The sequence below is a fragment of the Toxotes jaculatrix genome, chromosome 23, assembly GCF_017976425.1.
Source record: "Toxotes jaculatrix isolate fToxJac2 chromosome 23, fToxJac2.pri, whole genome shotgun sequence".
NCBI classification, from domain to species: domain Eukaryota; kingdom Metazoa; phylum Chordata; class Actinopteri; family Toxotidae; genus Toxotes; species Toxotes jaculatrix.
The window spans coordinates 9,675,800-9,693,776 of NC_054416.1; the positions used below are offsets into that span (position 1 = coordinate 9,675,800).

Sequence of the window (17,977 nt, forward strand, 5' to 3'; positions counted from 1 at the left end):
TCTCTCTGTTGCCTTCTTGTTTTTGGTGTTTTCTTCTTCACTCCATCCACCCACACCGTAAATGAACTGAGCGTGACAGGACGAAGATGAGGAAATGCCTCAATTACCACTTGAAAAGTTTTCCCCATGCATGAAAACTACTTTTGTGCATTTGTGTGTACAGTCTGTGTGTGTCTGAAGTGCACGCATGTGAAAGCATGTGACATAATGCTGGAACAACTGCTTGCTGACTAATTAATGAGCCAAAGCCCCATTAAAGAAACAATGCTTCTTCCATGCTGCTAGCATGCAAATATAACCTTCAGCTACAGCACACAGGGATGCAGACATCTCACTGTTGCACGCAATACTGTAATTGTGAGTGTATGCCTGAGCTTACAGGCCAACAGATACTGAAAGAAAATTTACAGTTGCTAAGTAATACGGTAATCACACTAAAGCTTCCAATAAGAGCCACACACACACACACACAAATGCTTTAAGATGAGCAGATGCAGTGAAGTAGCAGTAAATATTGGTCAGATTCTTGCCTCCAGTCAGCAACAGTCATGAGGCAAACTACTGCTACAAACATAGCTCAAGCTGTTGGAGGAAATAATTTCATAAATAAAATAATTTACTTCCTTTCCCTTTAAACAACTTTTACTTTATCCAGCTTACACAGGTTTGACACCAATTACTTGGATTTATACTCCAAATATAACCCCAAGATACGGTGTGAGGGACAGTAACATTTATCAGATTTATCTCAGACTTGCAGCTTGCATGTAAACACACACACACACACACACACACACAGAAGGCACACAAATGAAACCATTGTGCAGGAAAGCAAAAATGGTTTGCAACAAAGCTGAACTACTCTGATTCTGACTGACTCAGTGGGATGGAGAGTTAGTTCTTCAGTAGGCTGTGTGAGACAGCCTCTTTGGTGTCTGTGTGTTAAACACTGAGGGTGGACTGTTATTGTCACGGTATGAATATCTGCAGGGGAGATTTAGAGGAGTACTCTCATTTTTTTCTTTTTTTTTGTTGGCTCGGATGAGAAATTGGCAGCACTTCTACATATGTGTTGAGGATTTACTCTGAAAACTATAATGCAAGCTAAAGCTTTGACACATTGTTTAAATGTTTAATGAATGGTACAAGCTGGCTAAGCCTCATGGAAAATACATTGTGCAAAACCAAAGAGTTGGAATGCAAATACTCCCTTCAACAATACACAAAAAGTAGCAGAAGAAAAAGGTCAATGGCCGGAAATTCTAACTTTTGCACTTATCTATGCTGAAGGATGGCCAGCCTATCTCAGCATAAAGGATCCCAATGCCAACTGAAAATAAAAATGGAAATCTGAGGATCTGAATGAATACTGAAGATATGCACCATCCTGTTTGTTTAATAGGAGCGACTCCCTTGCCACGTTTTGAGAAAGATGAGACAGACTGAGAGACACTAATAGAGAGGTAGAGGGTGATGGGTTGGATAGTGTATGTCAAAACTGAAAAATCACTGAGACTGTCAAGGGTGGAGCTGTCTGGGAAGCTAAATGAAAAACATTTGATCATATAATCTTCCAAGTGTACGCCAGTGTAAGGAGACGAGGAGAAAGGACAACTTGATGATAAGGGTGACAGGATGACAGGAGTTAGTTTCACAGAGGTAAACAGAGGAGGAGGGACGTGAGGGAGAGACAGTAACTGGAGAGACAAATGAGACCACTAATAAATGAATAGACACGATCATAAAGTTCCCACTAAACAAACATAAAACTGACAATGAAGGGAAAAAATGACCACTGGCTAAATTCAGTGCTGTTCATCAAAAAAGGCGTAGAATATAGATAACTAAGTGTGTTTTAATTATCTTTTAGCTTGGGCAGAGGTTTTTCAGGCTCTGCAAAAATGTTTACAGACGTGCTGTAGCTGCATGAGTGCATACAGACACGCAAACTCTCAGCCACACATGGTGACACAGTGAGTCTCTGGTTAAAACAAGCAGACGGGCTCTCACACCAGATATTTTACATTTTGGGTGCCAGCCAGCTCACTGAGAAAAAAAAAAAAAAAACTTGAAACACTCAGCATCTGTGGATCCACTAGTTTATCTTCCTTGAAAATATAAAAAATAAAACATCCTGACTTTTTTGAGTAATGTCAAGTATGCCAACGTGTCAGCAGGTTTTTGGGAGAATGTGACAAATTTGCTTTTATTCATGCGTGAGTGTGTTCATGCAACTCTCCCAGGGAGACTTCAAGCTGTTGGCCCCTGATGCGCATGAGAGTGTCTCCCTTGCTGTTTGCAGTCGTAAAGAGACGAGACAAAGCAGGTAGACAGAGGTAAAGAAACACAGAGGAGATGAGAGGACAGAGCAGTATCACGGTTTTCTTCACCGCTTTCCATGTCCCTCATGGGGACTCGCAACTGTCAGATGTAACCAAGCATGTGACAGAATTTGTGCATGTGTGTGCACTTGTGTGTACGCATGTGCCTTTGCGCTGGCTCTCTTGCATGTGTGCTATTTTTGTTAAATAAAAAGCAGGTGTTGTGATATAAACACATGTGTGCTTACCTAAACTAACCTTTTACAGCAGGTTCTAGCAAGAGGACAACAGCCTGAGGCTCAACCTCTCTACTACTATCCCATGATTTTCACCGAGTTCTGTGTGGGCCTTCCTATCATCTGGTCTATGCTGCTCGCAACTTCCACAACTGGTGTCAAGAACCCATCCAAGACTGCCTCGGTGGGATCTCTATTAGCTGCTATTCAAGAGGATCTATCACTATACACCTCTTTAATCAACGGGTTCAACGCTAAACCCCTTATTAAATAAAGTCTCTGCATTCATGTTAATTTGTGTCTTTCCTGATTGAAGCAGATGTAAGTGTTACATTCATTCTGAACTTTACAATTTAAATTCATATTTGTGAAATCCTCAGAGGGAAATTATCAGAAGTCTATGAAAGAAATGAAAATACAGCAGGAAGAGGTTGCAGGATAAACTGTAGTACCTTAGATCTGAGTGGCTCAGGGAATCCTCCATGTGGTATCCCGATGTATCCCTGCAGGAACTCGACCACAGACAGGGGGAAGGATAACTCGTCAGCCCTCTCCTCCACTTCTGCCCTGGTCAGGTTGTTCTGCACCATGAACTGTGCCAAGTCACCCACGATCTTTGAGGATGGAGTCACCTGTGAGAAGAAGTAAACAGGACTGTGAGTTACACTGAATCCATTATTTTGCTTAGGAAAAGAAAGGAAGCGGAGGGTGAAGAGAAGAGCTAACATCAGCTCTGTTTAGCCCTCAGTACGGTATTTCTATTTAACCGCAGACTGAACACAAGATATTAGTACAGCGTCTGCAAGCAGATGATATCTCAGTTTGTTTATTTCTCTCTGGTACATGACCACTGCTCTTTTAATCTGGCAAACATCAGAAAAAAAAACACACACACAGCGAATCTATTCAGGATAAAATTACAGTTTTCTGTGATATAATCTTGCTTTTAGTTTTTTCCCTCCCAAAAATCAAAGCTGTTGGTTGCACAATTTTCTCTGTAAGGTCCTGGTGTAGTTTCCTGTCAGAGGTACGCAGGTAGGTATGCACATGCACCAAAAGAGAAAAGTGGCGACAGAGTCTTTGTTTTAATGAAGATGCAGTCTACGAAGATTTAGCACTGAGTGACACAGAGAAAGGAGAGAGCCGGGGAAGCAGAATGAGTAATGACAAGACGTTTGCATCCGCACAGTTTCCTTAATTATTTGATTTGGCATCCATGAACAAAACCACACAGGTCTTCTGTGTGAAAACAGAATCAACCTGAAAATGATGAGGGAAGAAGAAAAAGCGAGGAAAACATTCATTAAAATCACATGTATTCATTCTTTCATTATTTATAATGGCATATCATTATGGTAATCGCGATCCCTATTAGCATAATGGTGATAAGTGGACTCTTTTTTTTGACTGCGAACAGGACACTGATGCAAATATCAATTGCACGCATTACTCTTCTATTGTAATGAATGGGGATGCAGTTTTAAAGCGTCCTGTTTACTTCCATTTGGTACTGGGAACATTAAAGAGAGAGAGAAAGGGTTCGATTAATGTCACACCCACCAACACTAAAAAATCTGTAAACCACCTTTGGGCAACTTTGTTTGTACTCACTGCTCAAATCAGGAGGTTTTTTTATTATAAAGAGTTAAGAGTTTGAAAAAATATGACAACACTCCATCTCTAACCCCTTTAAAATTTAAAGATACTCTCACATTTTGGGACCCACCAGCAGAGGGCCAGTGTCCTTTTCTCTGAGCCCCACACACATTTGAGGAGCTATAAACTTAAGCACTGACATCTTAAGGGTTGCAGAGAACAAAGAGTGGGCCCACACCCTAAGAGATGCCTATTTTTGTGGCAGTTAGTGCTCTCTGCAAAAGAGAGAGAATAGGTGAACAAATATAGATCAAACTGACTTTCCGCTAAGAACGTGACACCTGTATCGAAGGGAAGCGATGCCAAATTATCCAGAGTGAGACATGAAATGCACAGATGGGCTCACGCATAAATGCTGCTCTGGGATTACCACAACCCTCTCCTGGGGGTTGGGTGCTTGTCAGGCTGGCTGAGCTCCTGGGATCACTTAAGTCTTTGAACAAGCACAGTGCAACTTGTGTGTATGTGTGTTTTGTGTGTGTTTGTGTAAGCGCCTTTGGTCTCCAGAGATGCCAGGACTACCAACCATCTCATTCAGAACTCTTGTAGCGAGTAAGCAGTATTAATGAGAGAATGGTATGGAATGCAGGGTAAACTGCATACTAAGCATATTCTATGTACAATAAACTATTTTCTTCTTAGTCATAAAAGTCACCAGTTTACACGCTGAACCTACTCTGATCCCACTTCCACAACTTGCTATTACACTTTCATACTTCCACAAAGCCCATTTATCCTGACTTGTAGTCCCCTTGTATGAGTCAACCACCAACAACACTGCCAACCACAACACCTCCCATAATGCAAACTGCATTCAAAAAGCAAATCTGTATTAAATTTAATTCATTTAACTTTATTTCACCAGAATATTCCACTCATTATCAATATACATATGTGTGTGTGTGTGTGTGTGTGTACGTGTGTGTGCTGCAATGTTAACAATGCTTTTATCCAAATTTAAAGAACAATGGTTTAAAATGATCTTTTGTCAAAGCAAGCGTTGAGAACATATATGCATATCAAACAAAATATGGGCCTTAAATCAGGTTACATTTCACTTATCTAGCAGCCAGCAGTTTTAATTGCACAGTTAAGAGCCAATATTCTTTCACTGGATGTTGACGTTGGCAGATTCAACAATGTTATGGAGGAAAAAAGACTGTGTGAGCTGTGTAATTTGTAAGAGTGGAAAGTGAGTCCCATTTTCTTTTGTACTATACCACGATGATTTAAGCATGTAAATTTTCCATGAAATGACTCAACAAAAGCCTGGAATACTCTGGAGTGAGCAGACGATCAAAAATTTATATGGTTGTTTTAATTTTGATGTGTTAACCTTTGCTGGCTAGATGGAATATTTAATTTGTATTTTCTCAAACATTTTCCTGTAATTATGACTGTAAACGTTCTTTTTCTTTCTTTTTTTTTTAAATAACAGCTGTTTTTGAGAAATCAGATTTTCTTTCTGTCAATTTCACATTGCAGGTGGGTCTAAATACTACAATACCACTGAGCCTTGGCCACCGTTGCTATGGAGAAGAAGTCAGTCAGAGGCAGTAACAAAACATGGTGCTGTGGTTACCACATTCATCCAAAACTGACCCCCAATTCACAAGTGAACTCATTTAAGATGCAGACTGGGCTTCAGTTTTCTCAACACAGTAATCTTCAACTTCTACCCACTATATCAGAATTTTAAGATCAATAATCTGATGTTTTTTGGCAAAAATACACCTTGGAAGTCTTATTTAATTCCTCACCAGGCATTTTTTTGTACACAGGCTTGAACTTTCAAATTATTAGTTCAAAAAAAAAAAAAAAAAACCACTTAACACAGTGTATTAACTTTTGTGCTGATTATTTAACGAGGAGAATTTCAAAACCATTCAACCCATGGAATGGCTCAAACTGTGAGTCATCTAACCTTGTCAATGGAAAAGATGAAAGAGGGTTTTGCTCCTGGAACCAGAGGCACTTGAAATAGCCCCTCCCACTGTGCAACTGCATTTGGACGCTCATGAAACAGATCAGGGCCTTAGACTCTGGTTGTTCAGGCATTAGTTATTTGAAAACTGTGTCACTGCAATTTATCTCCCAGTGACAGACTACATCTTTTAAAAACAGTCCAGAACGCCTGTTGAAGTCCGCAACCACTTGGCAAATTTTTCAAATCAGTCTTGCACGGAAATCAGTGCTTTCCCAGCGTGATGCAAGACAGAAATGCTCCTTGCTGATTGAAAGGGTGCACTTCCCTTCCACTCTCCCTCGCTGCAACACCTAAAGCTTAGTTTGATTGGGTTTGTGAATAGAGGAGATAATGATACATTGCTTTAACAGAATGACTGTTTACAGAGAAGCTTAAGATATTTGAATGGGCTGTTGAAATCCCTGGAGAGACCATTAACTTGGTATAGCTGTGGAACAAAAGCTCACTGCTGAGTTCTGAAATCCATCTAAAACACAAGTAGCATGACTGCGCATTCCTCGTCTACCTTCACCCTGTTTCCCTTTCTCTATTGTTTCCTCTGTCTCTGTCTCCGGAGTCCATTTTTGTCATCTTTTTTCACAGCAGAGTTAAGAATTGTTACTCTTCTCTTTATTATGTTTTCATGAACCATCCTTCTCACTGCGTCCCTCTCTAACTCACTTAACTACTATCTTGTCTTCACAGTAAAAGCCAAGATGTTGACTTGTTACTCTTTCCTCATGAATCACTGTAGTCCCGTCCTCCATTCCTCTTTTCCTCTGTCCATCTGCCAAATATTTCTCTTTTTTCTTCCTTGATCCACAGTAACATCAAGAGTGTTACTCTCATTATCAATCTCTGTTGATGAATCACCCTTCTCCAACTCTCTCTGGGTGCCTCACACACAGGAGAGGGAAATTTTATTTCCAACTGTGCGTGAGCTATATATGATGTGTGAGCTTTTCTATATTTTTAGACGAGGAGTGAGGTAAATCACATCCTGGCCATGCAGGGTTAGAAAAATCCGATTTCCTCTGTTCCTGTTTTTAAGCTGAGTTCAGACTCTTGACTCCTCACTGCAGAGCACTCTCAGTCTAAGTGATAAGACAGTGTCATTATGTCAGTAGTTCATATCTGTCTTTTATACACAGAACACACTGTTAAGGATGTAATTACATTTCAAAGGGGACGTTTAGCTTTTGACTGGACTGATGTACCTTATCTGTTTCATGAAGCTCTGAACAAAACTCAGTCCACTAGAAAAGGGCAAGCTGTTATTCTATCTCAAGTCAGCAAATTCTGACCATATTTTATATCAGTCTGCAGACAAACAAGACAACATATGCAGCCATGTTAGATTATTGTACAGAAAACCACTGTTTGATCTGTTAGGTAAAAGTTATAATTGCTAAAAGGGTGGTGTCAGAATAAAGCCCTTCACAAAGTTAATCTTGTGGGGATGAAACACAACAATTGGGCATTACACACACAGGGGATCAGCACAGTCATTAGGATTCATCCTCAGGGAACAATGAGTGCCTGTAAAAGAATTTCATGGCAACATCTTCCACCTTTCTGCCTTCAGTAGTGTTATCTTTTCTCCTCCACATGCAGCAGCATTAAGCACTCTGATCCCTCCATGTCTTTCTCACCATCACTTAAACTCATCTCTAACCTCATGTAGTTCTTCATGCAGCCTCATTATCACACCTGATACACAAGACCTTTCTATTCTTTCTGCCTCCGTGTTCTTTTTCTCTCACACAGTACTGTTCTTCCACCTTCTGTCCATCTTCTCACTTTCACTAATGTACAGCTCTCACTAAGTGGTCCTGCATGACTCCACACTCCTGCAGCAGAAATGGGGTATTGTAGAGAGTATATGTGTGTGTGTGTGTGTGTGTGTGTGTGTGTGTGTGTGTGTGTGTGTGTGTGTGTGTGTGTGTGTGTGTGTGTGAGTGAGTGAGTGAGTGAGTGAGTGAGTGAGTATGTGAGTGAGTAAGAGAGGGAAAGTGTGGTGGTTATTTAGCGTGTGCTGGTATGCTTGTGTGTGTCATGTGTCAGTGTACTTTGCTCAAATTTGTTTTGAAATGCAACTCTATCCAAACTTGAACTCCCCTAATGGGCAAAGGATTATATCATGTGTATCTGTGTGAGAGTGTTATGGAGAGAGGGCAAACACAACAAACAAACACACACACGCACACACATACACACACACACTCACTCTATAATGCCAGCCAGCCAAGCCAGGAGCAGAGTGAAGAATGGTACCTGTCAAGAGAGGAGGAGACAGGAGAGAGGAGCGATAACGAGAGACTCAGAGAGGGAGAAAAGGAAAAGATAGGGAGATTAGGGATACATGAAGAAAGTCTAATCAAAATAAGGGAATGTGGGAGGGAGTGATGAATGAAGAGATGAGCTGAAATTGGAGAGGAAGAAGACCAGCAGACAGGATGATGAAGAGATAGTGGGAGAGAGAAAGGGATAGACAGATGAACAGAGGGGAGGACATACAGAGGCAAACAGACATCTGCAGCCCCATAGGCAATACAAGGAGGTGCTCCACCTTGAAGTAAGAGAGACTGAGTGTGTGTGTGTTTTAAACAGCGTGGAGGTGAGTGAATACGTGCTTGTAATTGCAAAAGGAAAGTGACAGAGTAAGAGAGGAAGACAGAACACACAAATACAGATACACCTTGTCCGTTTTATATTGACAAGCTCATGTTGCGACAGATGTAGCTGAGCGAGAAAGAAAAGGGGAGGAAAACAGAAAAAGGATTGTACATTAAGAGCAAAGGAGGAGAGGAAAGAGGCACTGGAGAGTCAGAAAACTTTAGTTACGGCTGTGTGCTCGCCAGTGACAGTTTCAGGACTTCACGTAACTAGTCTGGCTCCTGAAGATTAGACTTGTAGAGAATAGACTTATATTATGAATATGAGGGGACTTTTTTGGGCTGCTAGTCAGACATAATAATAAGATATTTAAATGAATAGTGTAACATACTGGGAAATATACTAAATCATTTTCTTTCTAAGAGGCAGATGAGAAGATACTCGCCTGTACAGTAAACATAAAGCTACAGCCAACAACTGTACAACTATATAAAACATATACACACTACACTTCAGGAAGGTTTACTGTTTACAATTGTTAGAGATTACATTATTAAGACTGTGCCTGCAGGCATCTGTTCATGTATGTTTTGCCTGATTTTTTTCTGTTGCTTCAGCAAATACACCCTCAGGCAAAAATAATAAGTAGCTAAAAAAGTGGTAGTGGTGAAGACTTATTATTACTGTCTTCTGACAAAGGGAATTTGTCAGCTTTGACGTCACACTGTTTAAGTGATGCTACATTACTGTGGGCTATGCAAGGGCACCACTACGTGACCAGGAGGATGATGAGGAGAAAAGCGACTGGCAGGTGTGCATCAGCCGAGGAGTGCATAATACATGATGACATGTTACAGAATATTTATAGGAAAAAAAAAAATTCTGTCCCTGCCTGTTCTCCAGTAGCTCGGCCACTCAGCTGTATCAGTTGTTTTGTCTCCATTTTCAAGATTCCTTCAACAAAAAGACTTTGTTCCTCTCAATTTAGTATTCCTCTCTCCCAGTGAACAGCACTGCATTTCACCACACTCATCCATTTAAACCACAGATCACTGATGGGGAAAAAAATGCTGCATAATGCTAACAACACAATGAAATATTCAAGATGAAAATAAGCTGCACAATGTTCAATTATATAAGACTGAAGGACTGAAAAACAGAATTTCAGGAGAGCTAGCAGTTACATGTGATCCACATTTACTTCAATTTAAAATTTAAAACACCTGACAAATGAAGGAGTTGCGTAAATCTACAGCCGTCTTAGACTTAAGAGGTTTCTGTGAAATGAAGTCAGACTCATTCATCAATTCACATCCAGACTCGCTCATAAATCCACATAACCTGAACAAACCTCTGGGCACATATAGTGGATCCTAACCTATGGTCGACTTAATGCCCAAACCACCGTCTCTCAGATCAATAAATGTCCTCATAAAGTAGTTCGCTTTCAATACTGTTTAACATTTTTGGCTAAGAACAGATATAATACATTTACTTTTTCATCCCACGTTCTGCTAGCTGCACACGGCCCTGTGCGTCTAAATGTTTTAACTGTAGCAAGCAGTGTCACTCATCACAAATATCATAGCTGCTGCATGATCAGTGACAGACATTTGATCTGACCTCAAACTTAGACTCAACGGTCTAATCAAATCAGTATCAACGCTGAGGAAAGGATATTTTATACTACTTCACTTTACTGCTCAGAGGTCCTTCATAATTGTAAACCAAGTCCATGGATTTAGGCAGATCTTGTGAATTTGCACTGGGTGCTCAGCAAGCAATGTAACGATTATACTCAGCTGCACATCTGGAATTAATTTTAAGTTATAAAGACAGTTAGGCTTATAAGCACTTTATAAAATAATGATAATTCAGGACACCCACTGCTAATAAACATGAAACAAGTTAATAGGCTTAGGAAAGTGAGCAATCACTTCAATGGAACTCGTTTTTATGCAAATTCTTTGATGATTAAATGTTAAAACTTTTTTAAAACATGACATAATTAGAGTTGTTTGTCTATTTCATGGTGAGGAGGTGCAGCATTCTGTAAATATCCCTAATTTTTAATGTATTAAGTGGTCTGGAAATTCAGTCCTCAGGCAAGCACAATCCTTTACCCACAGCTCCGAGTATCAAAGATATGATATTCCAGCTCTGTGGGTGCATGTGTGTGTGAGCGTGTGGGAGATCATGGTCAATGTATATACCTTGGTTGCTCTCCTTACTGCCAGTGCAGTGTGTGGTGTGTCTATTTTATATCTATATCTGACAAGCACACTCCTCCTCCCTTATCGACAAGCCAACAGTGTGAGAGACGCAGCCATTGTCAAGCTAACAGGATACAACAGAGAGGGTAACCGGACCCATAGGCACATTAAGCCAACATTGGCTTGTGCAGTGAAGCCCGCCAAGTCTTAATTGAATTGATAGAGAGCATGGGGAGAGGGTAGGGGAGGTCGGGGAGAGGAATTGATGAGGAAAACAGAGAGGAGGAAAGAAAATTAGGAAAAGTGGGAGAGAGACAGAAAGACGATTAAAAAAAAGAGAATGAGAGAGAAGGGTGGAGGTAGAGTAATGGGGAATTCGGGGGACCATGTCAACTACATGAGAGAGTGAAAAATAAGAAAGATGGCGGCATAATAAATGTGTGTAAAGCAGCAGCAGAATGAGAAAGCGAAAGGTGAAAAAGAAAAGTGAGAGGGCAGCTTGATGAAGGAAGAGAATGCAAACGAGAGAACAAAATAATTACAGAGAGAGTGAGCGTGAACACGATGAAAGAGGGATGAATCCATTACTAAGCTGTGATGGTAAATAATGAAGGGAGAGAAACAAAAGAATTAATCAAAGACGATGAAAAAAAAAAAACAAAAGGGCAGGCAAGAGGTGAATTTAGGCTGAGAATGAATTTGTTGCCTGCAGAACTGGCAACACAGCTCCCTCTATATGACTACGATTAATGTGCCCTTCAGGAAATCAGCCCAGCACTGGTTCACTGGAGTTTCTACCCAAGCTAACATAAAGCTGATGATACAAATAACAAAACTTCTCCAGTATCTGAATAAATCTGTCTTACCGGCTGAAATAAAAGTTGGTTAAGTTCTGTTAAAATGTATATTCATACAGTACATTAAGTATTATTTGCCAGCTTAGGGTAGAAATGTCTAGTTAAGGAACAGGCAAATATTACTTTCCCTTACAGTTACTTAAGCAAGCCAGGGAAGGTCAGACAGCCTGTGTAGCTGAAAGTGAATCCAGACAGCACAGAATGGTGGATGTACCAAACTTAATCTGGGCTTGTTAGGCTCAGCCATGCAAAGAAAGAGGGGCAGCTTGGCAGAAGCATCCAGCATGAGAGGTGCCAGGGTAGAAACATTTCACTTTCCAGATCATGTTTCCCTTCTTGTCTTAGATATAATGTACTGAGAAAGTGAGCAAAGTGAAGTGAAATGCACTACGTGCCTGACTTTTTGCATGCGATTGTTTAACTGCCCTTTATTTTCCCATCCATATTTCAATCTGCTCTGTGTTACAGGGTAATATTACCATTTTAAGTCTTAAATGAAAGAGCTTTGAATATATTAATGTCAAAGTCAAGTCAACTTAGGATTTTCTGTTATCAATACCAATATCAGGAAGCTACAGGTGACATAACTGCCACAGCATACATCTTTATACTTACAGCCTGTGGTGCTGGTAAAACTACAATAATGTAGAAATTGCTCAGCTACACTCGTGATAATAAAGAGGAATTTGTGATGTTTTATCTTCATGTCTCACCTTAATGAGGTCCCCCAGCAGTTTGTTGGCTTCAGTGTAGGCCTTCTTCACCTCCTTGAATTTATTTCCCAGTCCCATACTATGAGCCTGCAATCAGCCACAGTGAAACAAGTAACAGTATGAATGAGTAGAGTAAAAATTATTTTTTTATAACTCCCTGAGTTAAGTGAAGGCATTGTGGGCCATTTGGTGTCAACCTGTGATTTAAGGCTATAATTTTTGCGGTGACACCCACAGCTCTTAAATTTATGGTGAAGATGCTCATGTAGCAAAGGCCAGATGGGCCAGTGCGACATCCACTGGAAACTGTAATTTGTGAACTTGTTCACTCGTTGATATAAACAGGTCACAACTTTTTTTTTTTTCTTTTTTTTTTTTACAGTGGATTCAGTCGCTTTAAAACAGACTGTGACAGTTTTCAAAGTGTGACTGTGTACTGATGCACCAACCACCGCCAACACTCCATCCTAAGGAGCTACGATTTTGGCAAAGAGCTTTGTGAAATGTATTTTAACTTATTTAGATTCAAAATCAATCACTGACAAAAAGACACAGTATAAAAAAAAGAGGCCCAGAATAGCTCACTGTACCTGGAAGTGAAGGTTGGTGTACTGTCCTCCTGGTATTTCATTCTCATAGACGTCAGCGTTGCCAGATTTCATTGTAGCTGTGCAGTCAAATGGAGCATAGAGGCCTCTGGCGACTTCCCAGTATTCGCTGTAGTCAAACACCTTCTCCAGAGCAATGCCTGAGACAGAGGAGAGCAAAGCGACATCAGATCAACGGTCGCCATGCACTTTTGGCTTTTAATGGGACTTGACAACACAGATCTACAGTAATTTGAAGCAGAGTTTGCTACTCTATTTGCCTTAAGACAAAGATGTAGCAAGTGGGAACATCAAATGCAAAAACACTGGTAATATTTTTGTGTCTTCAGGATATAAATATAAAGCATGAAATATGTGGAGAAATAAAAGCTTTATCATCATGGAAACATGAATGAATTCAGAGGTGGGAAGTAACAAAGTACATTTACTCAAGTACTTTAACTGCATTTTGCTGCTACCAAAGTATTTGTACTTTTTCCACCACTGGTTGAATTCAGTTTGTTCTGTATTGACCAAGATGAATGTGTGTATAACAATGACTAATTGCTAATTCCTATTTAAAGGGGAAATCTGTAACTTCCTGAACAGGAAGTTACAGAAACCAAAAAGAAGGAATTCAATGTGATATTTATTATAAATATAATGGATATGATGTGGAAGCTTATGTGGCAACCTGCCATTTATCTGAATTAGTCATCTCAAAACCTGTGCCAGCTAGCAATCTGTGACAGTACTGGGCTCATGCTGTTGAGTTTGATGTATGAAAATATAAACATGATGTGAAACTTGTCACAGTTTTGACAGTGTGCTGAGTTTTTTTTTTAAGCATACACTACTTTGTCTGCCAGAACAATGTGCCTCCAACCACAGCACAGTGTTGGTTTTTATGATTTACTATACCAGGGTCCTCAATGTCAAAAAAGTAAGCAAACCAAAATGTCAGCCAAGACATTTCTGCAGCGTATAATCCTCCAGGAACTCGCTTTTGGGCAAAATTACTTTAAGTCAAGACAATTTTGGGACTTAAAATGGTTTACAAGGCAGAAAAGCTTGAACAAGCCTGAACTGCAGTGTAGGTACTGTACTATTAGCTGCTAAGTGAGCTTGAACTCACTCTGCATTTTCATCCTGCCTTTCCCACATCAGAGCGGCTCATTAAATCCCTGTGATATTTTGTCATCCTCAAAAAAAACATCTGTTGCTCGTATTCATGACATTCTGCTGCAGCCAGTTAAGGTGTGCTAAAGCTGATTACCTTGAAAGGAAAAATCTGCTTTAATGTCACGACAGTAATGGGAGCACACTGAGTTTTTGGCTAATGATGACAAAAATCAGCCATGTTAATGAGACAAACTTAGCTTGTTACATCTACAACAACTAAGTGACAAGCTTGAATTTTTTGATTCAAAGCGAGTACTTACTCCAAACACTGTTTGTGTGCTTCCACTGTGATCTTGGCGGGGAAATGGAGCTACTGTGAAATTAATGTGAAATTAATGTGCATGTTGTTGCTGCTCAAATTCAGCTGCCTGCCAAGCCAGTCAGTAATTAGGTCAATTTCCTTCTCTGTTTGAGAACACCATTTTTGTAGCTTGCATTTATGCCTCTATTGTGAAATTACAGCCTCCATTTTCAAGGGGAAAACAATGGCATGTTCAACGTGAGCGCAGGCCTCTGTTGATTTAAAGGTCAGCTCAGGTCAAATTTCACCCACCTCTAGCTGAACACCTCAAACTACACTTCATCTTTCCGTCAAGTATGCAGAAATAGAAGTAACTGAGTTCTCCCAACTGAAAACACAAAGAGCTCTGCCTCTGTGCAAAACTGAGGACACACTGCATTCTGGTCTGTTGTACCGAGGCTACGTGAAGGATGGTTAAATATTGGTGAATATGATGTACATTTCACCATGTTACATCTGTACCAGGTTTCATGTCGACCAAGTGCAATAGCTGTTAAGATCAGATTTCAGTCTGGATCAAATGGTGGGCCCCCCAACTGACTGTCCCTCCTCTGAGTGACGTCACTAGCTCTAATGGGAACGGTTAGTGACTCAGTAAAGGGACAATGGTTGAATTTTATTACTTTAAAGAACCAAAATGCAATTTAAAGTAGGGTTTGAATCCCTGACCTCTTGGTGGAGAAGCAGCTGTTCTAACAGCTGAGCGACAGCATCTGCCAGAAAACTTCTTTCCACGAGCCCACAGTTTCCCGAGGAGAAGTCCAATTAGCTAGAAACCACACCTGTGTGAGCTGGAAAGTCTTGTGAAAGCTGAATCGACTAACTTAAATTATCAGAAAAGCACTTTGGCGAGGAGTCATGGCACAAGCATCGTTCTCAACCAACTGCAAAGCTGGCTGTAACGAAGCAAACACTCCAATGTTATGTTATATCTACTCTGTGTCTCTAATCTCTGTGATGACCTAACTTGTGTATTTATACACTTTAAAAATGTGGATGTTGAAGTTTCAAAAATTTTGTTTGAGGTAAATACAGCATTGTTTTTTTCTGGGCTGCTGGTTATACCGCCAAAGTCATCAGTGACTACACACCACTAAACCATGTGTGTGTATCACAAAGACATGCAAGCACACAAGCACATGATTATCCATAGATCATTATCATTATGTCTGCTAGGCAGTGACAAAGTGCCATCAATGTACAACTCATTAGCAGTGCAACCGCACTAATGCAGGAGACAAACAGACAGAGACACACACATATTTACATTCATTATGTTGTATGCCTCCTCCACACCAAAACAGACACACTGAGTTGAAGAAAGGCAGCCACACACATACGGTTTGTGCGTGATGAGGTGATGAGGGCTAAACTAAATCATAGATGAAGACAGATGAGACGCAAGAAGAGTCAGGAAGAAAAGAAGTGAAAGCTGAACTCCGGCAGATGAAGACAGGGAGAGATGAGGAAGGCAAACAAGAAGCCAAATGTGTGTTCACCTGCCTCTCTGTCTGGGCACAGTGGCTGTGAGTCAGTCTGTGGTTTGAGTACCTACAAATAGTAATAGTAGTAATAGCAATATCTATGCTTTGTGTGCGCTGTGTGCACATTCTACATGGTGTGTTAAATGCCTGCTACATCTTTAATGGCTGCATTGCTGCACTGTGGTTGCTGAAAATTCCTCATCAATTAAATCCATGGGAAAAGGTATTAAATGCTGTGCCAAACAAACACAAAGGCCACTTAAACATGTCTCATTATTCAACTGCACAAGTGTCTGTGAATATGTATGACTTTTTCTAATGATAAAATGCATGGGTGTGTGTGCACAGTGTGGCTGACTGAATAAACACACCGACACCTTAAAGACAAATGGATTAACCAGTGAAGCTCTGCTTCTTCAAGACAAAGAGATACTGTGGGAGATACTCAAGGAGTGGAAGGGAAAGAGCAAAGAGAGAGGGAGTCTGAGGGAGTGAAATAGGCATGTGAAGTGCTGTTAATTGCTTTATCACTGAGTGAGAGGGAGGGAGGGAGCGAAGGAGGAGGAGGGAGAGACAATGTGAAATAAGCGGGGGTGATAGGAAAAGGCATGAGAGCGTGGAGGGGGAGGGAGGCTGAGCACACAGCACAGCACTGACTACTGCTTTGTAACAGAGATGGTAGAAAGAGGGGAGGGAGGGAAGGAAAGCAGTGAGAAGAATAAGGTTATGAAGGTATGGATGTATCCAAGGCAGTAGGCTGCATGATTACAAAAGTAGTGAGATAGGCAAACGGAGATGGAAGAGGGGGAAAAGGCACAAAGAGAGGCAGAGATGAAAAGAAGAGAAGAGCACAAGGTGACAGGTATAAAAGAATCTGGAAGTGAGGAGGAGTTTGTCTGCATGTGTATGCATAATGCATGGACCAGGGTCACATCAGGATACAATATAAGTATGCACATGTGTGTGTGAGTGTGTGTTTGGGAGACATCCTGCATCCCACTTTTGGTCTCGAGTGAAGCAAATTGAAATTCCATGAATAAACTGACAGACTTGAAAACCTCTCGCTCTTGAGTAACGACCTTGTCTTTCTCTCCCTTTTTTCCGGGTGCTGAGGGCTCACAAATTGATATTCTGTCACTAAACTGGACTGTGTCTAAATGATGGGAGTTTCTCTCACTCTGATACTTAAGATATGTAATGTGTCATGTTTCCTGCATTGCCCAGAACAATATTTGCCAGCTCCAGAGAATGGATGTGAACCTGTTGGATTCAGCGGTTGGTTGAGGGTGTAGATGGAGGGAGCAGCAGTGAAGCAAGAGGCTTTCCTTTCAAAGCACAAGTCACACATCACACTCAAAACACAGCATGTCTTAATGGCTCTGTTGTTGTGTTGCTTTATGGACTATTACAGAAATTGCTTCCTCCTCTATGACAGATTTCTCCCTGTACGATTGTTAAATATTGCTGCGGTAACAATGAGTCTAGAACAGGAGCCCGTTCACACTGAGGGACGAACACGACCAAGACCCTGCTTTACAACACCACTGCAGCTGAACTGGAAATATCAGTGTGACATCATGCTGGCGGTGTGGCCCCTCATCCATGGAAATTAAGTGCCACAAAACACAACAGTACTGCCAAAGAAATGCAAGGAGCATTGCTTTTGTTTTGTTTTTGTTTTTTTTAATTAATTCCTTTTTTTCATTTTAAAAAAGAAACTCAGCACCAGCTGATAATCTTGTTTTTGCAGACCAGTGATTTAACTTTTCCCATTTTTTTGTGTAGAAAGGAGAACTTCTGACCACACCTTTCCCAGAACTAGAGGAATACGGTCTAACACTGATC

At 40.7% G+C, this 17,977-nt stretch overlaps 1 protein-coding gene across 1 annotated transcript in view; it reads right to left on the reverse strand.

The window, feature by feature from the left end:
* LOC121176805 (pyruvate carboxylase, mitochondrial-like) overlaps window positions 1-17,977 on the reverse strand; it is a 253,601-nt gene that overhangs the window by 19,073 nt on the left and 216,551 nt on the right. The window contains exons 20-22 of the mRNA XM_041030884.1: window positions 13,169-13,326; window positions 12,579-12,665; window positions 3,010-3,189 (exon numbers count right to left, since the gene is read on the reverse strand). Coding sequence (XP_040886818.1) covers window positions 3,010-3,189; window positions 12,579-12,665; window positions 13,169-13,326 — 425 coding nt within the window. The remainder of the gene's footprint in view (window positions 1-3,009; window positions 3,190-12,578; window positions 12,666-13,168; window positions 13,327-17,977) is intronic.